Source organism: Stegastes partitus, unplaced genomic scaffold (genome assembly GCF_000690725.1).
Source record: "Stegastes partitus isolate 25-593 unplaced genomic scaffold, Stegastes_partitus-1.0.2 Scaffold476, whole genome shotgun sequence".
Taxonomy (NCBI): Eukaryota; Metazoa; Chordata; class Actinopteri; family Pomacentridae; genus Stegastes; species Stegastes partitus.
Window position 1 is genome coordinate 442 of NW_007578207.1, and position 6,626 is coordinate 7,067.

At 43.7% G+C, this 6,626-nt stretch overlaps 1 protein-coding gene across 1 annotated transcript; it reads left to right on the forward strand.

Annotated features, from left to right (window-relative positions):
* Positions 1 to 421: 421 nt before the first annotated feature.
* LOC103360982 (protein Wnt-2b) lies at positions 422 to 6,230 on the forward strand (the record flags this gene model as incomplete). The annotated part of the gene is made up of 3 exons (XM_008286938.1): positions 422 to 699; positions 2,241 to 2,505; positions 4,939 to 6,230. Coding segments are annotated over 3 exons (773 nt in total), but the record flags the coding sequence as incomplete, so codon positions are not given.
* Positions 6,231 to 6,626: the final 396 nt, after the last annotated feature.

Here is a 6,626-nt window from a genome sequence, read left to right on the forward strand (position 1 = left end):
CAGATGAGCACAGCAATGGTAGATAATGCTGTCATGACATCACCCTGGCGCTGATTAATAGGGTATCACTGTGTCTGTATTTAAACAATTTATGTGAGCAGAGGAGAGCCCCGCAGCTAGGATTATTTCCATGATAATATTTAAACAGAGCTGCTCTATACTCCACATCAGACCTGATATGCCCCGTCAGCTGCACCTTCATGTCCTGATGGCTCACACCCAGGCCTTGTCAGGACATTATATGCATCTGTGTTTGCACGAAAGCAAGTGGGCTGCGAAGCTTTAAGGCTTTGGCTCTTGGGAGAATCTATTGTATGGCACAGTATGAGCAACTGCAGTTTCTGTGCTCAAAAACAGTGTGTTATTCTAAAGTCCACGTCTGTCTAACTCTTTTTGGTTTTATGTGTTCTCTCCGTCTCAGGCAGCCGTGAAGCAGCCTTCGTCTACGCCATTTCCTCGGCAGGAGTGGTGTATGCGCTCACTCGAGCCTGCAGCCAGGGGGAGCTGAAGACGTGCAACTGTGACCCACACAAACGAGGACGAGCTAGCGACGAGAGAGGAGAGTTTGACTGGGGTGGCTGTAGTGACAACATCAACTACGGCATAAAGTTCGCAAAGGCCTTCATAGATGCCAAAGAAAGAACTGTCCGTGACGCCCGGGCACTCATGAACCTGCACAACAACCGCTGCGGCAGAACAGTAAGTGTGTAATTGCTGTACATTGAAGAGTTTGGAAGTACTCAACCCATGATATTAGTGTCTCAAAGGTTGATTTACCAAACTATGAAAAATACGGAGGTCCCGATCAAGTTTGTTCACTCCCGATCTGATCTCTACGTGCATGTCAGAAAATGTATTGTACACTAGCTGTAGTACCAGGTTGCACCACAGACTGGAGTCTCTTCCTGTTTAATCCTGGGGTGATCCAATGAGACTGTCACTCACGACTACAACCAGTTACATGTTGGCAAGTAGAGAGCACTGTTGGGGTTTAGCTTGGAACGGGCGACCATGACAAAGTCTTCTGTGATGCTCAATGACATCCAGAGCTTATGTGTTTAAAACAAAGCACAGCATTTTATATCCTAGTAGTACATGTAACAGAGCCAAAATCAATTAACAGCCAAAATCATGCACACAGCAACACAGCAATATCAGCTTACAACAAATGTGTATTATTATAATGGATTAAACGTTTATTGACTGATAAATGCTGTCGTTTAATAATTTAGATTTTGCACCCATAGCGTCTTGCCACAAATTGTGCACTTGTTGTCCGACACCTGCGTGACAACAGACATAAACAAAGAATTGGGGGCTTATGGTAAAACGGTAAATGGTCTGCACTTATATAGCGCCTTTTTCTACCTTAGCGGTACCCAAGGCGCTTTACAATGGGTTTCGCATTCACCCATTCACACACACATTCACACACCAATGGCGACAGAGCTGCCATGCAAGGCGCTAATCTGCCATTGGGAGCAACTTGGGGTTCAGTGTCTTGCCCAAGGACACTTCGGCAACCGCCAACCTTGCCATCAGTAGACAACCGGCTCTACCACCTGAGCCACAGCCGCCCCAGCTTATCAGCTTATGTTCATGCCGATGCCGAATAATTTAAAAAAATGCTCTCATCAACACTAATCCTGATCTTTGAGATTGGATTGGGACATTCCCAATGAAAAAACTTTGTATTTGCCATCTTTTCTTTGTTTTAAAAAGCGTTAATATCATCTCGATTCCACATGCATTATTACTCAATGTTTGTCACAATGGCTCACAAGTTCCTCATAATTCAATATGGAACAAAGTCTGGCATGACTCCACAACAGAAGCTGCCTTGGCTCAAATTAATTTGAGCTAGAAAGTGTTTTAAAGTTCTAGTGCAGGTGTACCTTACCTTGTTTTTCTTTATACAGATAATAATACATAAAAAAAATGAAGCAGCTACATTTCTTTCCAGAGTAGGCATTCCCATAATTCGTGATTACTTGCAGATCTCACTGCCACTTAAAACTTCAAGCACCCCAAGCAAAACTTAATTAATTGCTTTTGTATTTGAATGGAGACTGAAATTTGTCGGACTGTATACGATGATAAGAACATCAAATAAAGGAAATATGTCTTCACATAATCTGATTTGAAAACATTACTTCATTAGTGGTGCATTTTTAAAACGTGTAAAACCAAATTTCAATGATGGCTGAAACCGCATTAACAATCCACGCTTCTTCTTGTAGGCAGTGAAGCGTTTCATGAAGCTGGAATGTAAATGTCACGGAGTGAGCGGCTCTTGCACGTTGCGGACATGTTGGATGGCCATGTCCGACTTCAGGAAGACCGGCGACTACCTGCGCAGGAAATACAACGGGGCCATTGAGGTGACGATGAATCAGGACGGGACGGGTTTCGCTGTAGCCAACAAAGCCTTTAGAAAGGCCACCAAAAACGACCTGGTCTACTTTGAGAACTCTCCGGATTATTGCCTGCAGGACAAAGCAGCAGGTAAGAAGAAGGTAGACTGAAAGACAGAGAGGCAGTTTCTCATGGATGTTGATGGATTGCCCCGACTGTGTTATGTTTTAGGGGTGTTATGTGTATGTTGTGTGTATGTTCATGCATGACTAGTGTGTTTGTGTGTGTGGATGTCAGTGTATGTGTGTGTAATGGTAGTCAGATAACACAGCAGGCCTCCTCGTGTGATGTCTGTGGAAGCTAATATCCTTGTACCCCGAGGACACGGTGGTTCTGTGACCACCTGACCTCTGTCAGTCTCTGTCAACGCACACACATAGAAACACAACCCTAGGGTCAGGGGATGTCTTAAGCAACCTTTATGTACCACACCTAATCATTTATGACTGCGTCTAATTGGTTGTGTGATGTATGAAACGCCGTCAGACAAATTTTTAGGAATATCTGACATCAACACCTCCGTCACCGAGAAGCTCCGTCCGGTTCTTCCTTGACCGCGCTCCCTTTGTTTGCCTCTTCATTCGTTCCCGAACCCATCCTCCCCCTGTTTCTCACCTTCCCAGTGGAATCCACAGCCTAGGGACACAAACAGCTAATTTAAAAAAAAAAAAAAGAAAGACAGAAAAAAAAAAAATCACTTCTTTCTGTCTGTCACAGTCTCTCTCCCTCTCTGTCTGTCTGAACTAAGCGTAGCTGGAGGGCAGAGTGGGCCTCAGAGTGTGAGAGCCTGTCTGTCTGTCACGCTCCACTGTCCATTTAACCCTCACACACACACACACACATAGAGCGGCTTCAAAGGGAGCAGTGGCTTGGGAAAGGCAGTGTAACTATAGGCCACTCTACCAACACTGCATAGTTGTGTGTGTGGGTCTGTTGTTCTACGGGCAGCTTGTTGTGATAGGTAGCAGTTCAAACAGGGAGCTTCTCACACCAAACATGAGCGCTAATCTCTGTGGGGATGACATTCACATAAGACACAGACAATATGTCGTGGCAGTAGGTAATAGCCGGAGCGCTAAATGCTACGATACATTCGGTACCAGTGACCAGCGTGCTACACTGATCCGACGTCAAACCACACGGGGAGATCGCTAAAATTAAAATGAAATGACGCGATAAACATCTGCCATCAGTAAGAAAACATATTTTGAAAACAGTAACGCCTGTAATGATGCAAATAACTCAAAAGTTCCGGATATACGTGCTCACACTACATCCTCAGGTTAACTCCAGAGTCTCGACAGAGAAGATGAACTCTGAAATAATACTGCAACATTGTTCGGATGTCGTTTTCAGCTGCCTTTAATGAACAGTATTTTCCACCAAGGATGCCATGGGTTGATGCCACATTCTTGTCTCACAACTAGCTGAGCCAGAGAGAAATAATCAAATTTGCCACCGTGTTGTAAGTCTGAGATACCATGGATTTCTGACGATGTCTGTGACTCAGAGAAAGGAGCTATAGAAGTATCAACAAATCTGCAGAGATGTGGATTCAAAACCTTTGCTAGTAGTTACATCTAAATAAAAGATTATCACTACTAGAATCAATAAAGCTATTCCGAAAATTAAAAAGAAGCTATCTTCCGTTAGTTCGCATCTGGTTTCATATGATCACTAATTGAAGCTGCTAACAGTAATGGGTTGACTCTGTTGGTATGATACCTGGATACCCCCAAGTCTGAATACAGACATTCTTATTGCTGCATAATGCAGATTAAATGCAAGCAGTGTCACAAACACTGTCAGATGAGCTTGGGCTTGGAGAATGCACAGCAAGGGCCGAACAGAATAGACTGTTTTTGTAGATAGGGATCACAAATATGGCATCAGTATATCTGTAGTTTGGCTGAACCTCAACATCATCATAGGTGGATAAAGTCTGGTGTGTATTTCTTTAAACCAATCACACGTAAACTAGCGATGGATGGAATTATTTCTGTAGAGCATTTGCATGCAGAGAAGCGAGCACTGCCAATAAACTGGACGAATCACTGAAAAAAAACCTAGCAAGGCTGCTTTGGGTGATTTTGAAAATGGTAGCACATAGATAGTAGAAAGAGAGGAGAAAGCCAAAAACAAGCGTGTCAGACTCATCTGTAGTAGATCTGAGTAATCCAGGAAAGCTTTACATTTTTTCAGAGAGCTACAAATACTGCACTGAGTTACAAATACTGGTAGGCATGCAGCTAGCCTTGATTTTTAAAACAAGAATATTTTCATTATTGATTGGTGTATCAATTATGAGCTTGATTATTTGGATTATAAAGGTGTCAGTGTCCATCACAGTTTCTTTGACTTCAAGAATCTTTCTACCAACTTACTGTAAAACTCTAACACATGCACTAGATGTGAAGAAGAGCAATTGGCAGAGGAGTGAAACATAAAAGATCACCTAAGCAGCTTTAGTTTCAGTTGAATTTTTAGCTATTACCAACCAACTCTTTTAAATTTGTCTTGTAGGTTCCTTGGGCACAGCCGGACGGGTCTGCAACAAGACATCACGTGGCACGGACGGCTGTGAGGTCATGTGCTGCGGGCGCGGCTACGACACCACGCGAGTCAAGCAAATCACAAAGTGCGAGTGCAAGTTCAAATGGTGCTGCGCGGTGGAGTGTAAGGACTGTGAGGAAGCTGTGGACATACACACATGCAAGGCCCCCAAACGAGCAGAATGGTTGGACCAGACCTGAGGACGAAGCCCCTCCTGCTCCCCGCAATGCAACCCCACCCCTTTCCCCCCTCGCAGGACATCCTGTGAAACATGGCATTCTGGGAAAGTTTATCCAAAAGTGCTCTGCATCTCCGCCCTCCCGTTCCCCCCCCCACCTCGACTCATTGCATGGCTTTTCTACCTGTCTCTGTGAAAGCACTAGAATTCAGTACCCATCAATATGAATTACTACCAATTAGCTCCTGTTTGTGAGCGGCCCTGTGACTGAACTGCTGGGATCAGACGAACAGTGACACCAGTGACACCACTCTGGGGTTTGAGGTGGATTCAGCTTTTATCAAAGATTCAGTCCAGACGGCCTTTTTCTAGCGCGTGGTTGTGGGTTAAAAATGGTTTGCTGCTTTCATGATGCTTAAAAGACAAGTTTTTACATTAACTGAGCCTTCAAACATATCCAGTATTATTACAACAACATCATATACTCACATAATTTTGTTTCATTTTTTGGGGGGAAATACACTTTTATCTACCAAAACGAATACATGGTTGGACTTTGGGAAGGAGCTTGGTAAGTGCAATTTGAGAAGTGGACATCTAAGCATAAGTTTGGCTGTGTGCAGCCAAACAGTCCTGGCAGAGGACTATCAGAGGAAAGGGAGATGGACACCAGATGAATAAATGGACGGATGCGTCATTGGAACTTTGAATATAACTGTAAAAAAAAACAAAAAAAACAAAAAAAAACAAAAAAGGAAAGCTGTTTAAAGTGATTTATTTAAATTGTAAAGTGTTGTTTCATTTCTCATCTGTGGATGAGACTGCACTACATTGGCTGACACGAGGAGAGAGAAGAGCACTCCCATTACTGTGATTTTATTCTAGTTTTCAGTGTGTAAGACGACGAACTGCTGCTGAGAAGACGACAAAAGAAAACTAAGGCCTTGATGGTCATCTAGTCAAACATAACCACGACATCCGACAGGTTTCACTTCTCTGCTCTCCAGCTTGCTTGTATAACATTGTGTATATTGCCTTATCTAAACAGATGTTCATATGAAATATATGGTGCATTAGTATGACACTGGAATCTTTGTTTTTTGTTCGGATGAACAAACGCATTGAGGTCACGGACAAATAATCTCAGACTCTCATAACCTGCCTGCGATTTCCATCACACACACACACACACACACACACACGCCATCGGCAGCATGAGTTGAGAGACACTGGAGCACTAATAATACAATATATGTCAGTAACAAAGGCTGATTCTGTGTAGATTGGGGTGGGGTGTGTTATATCATTCAAAGGGAGGGAAGTGTTTGATTAAAGGCCCAGCCTAAACCCCAACCCCTGCTGGCCCTATCCCACCCCTCGCTATGTGGAATTCCAGGTGGGTCCCAGGCTAATGACTAGATGGCTGTAATTACCCGGGGCTGTTGATAGCTGGTGATTGGACATGGTTGTGCCACAGAGG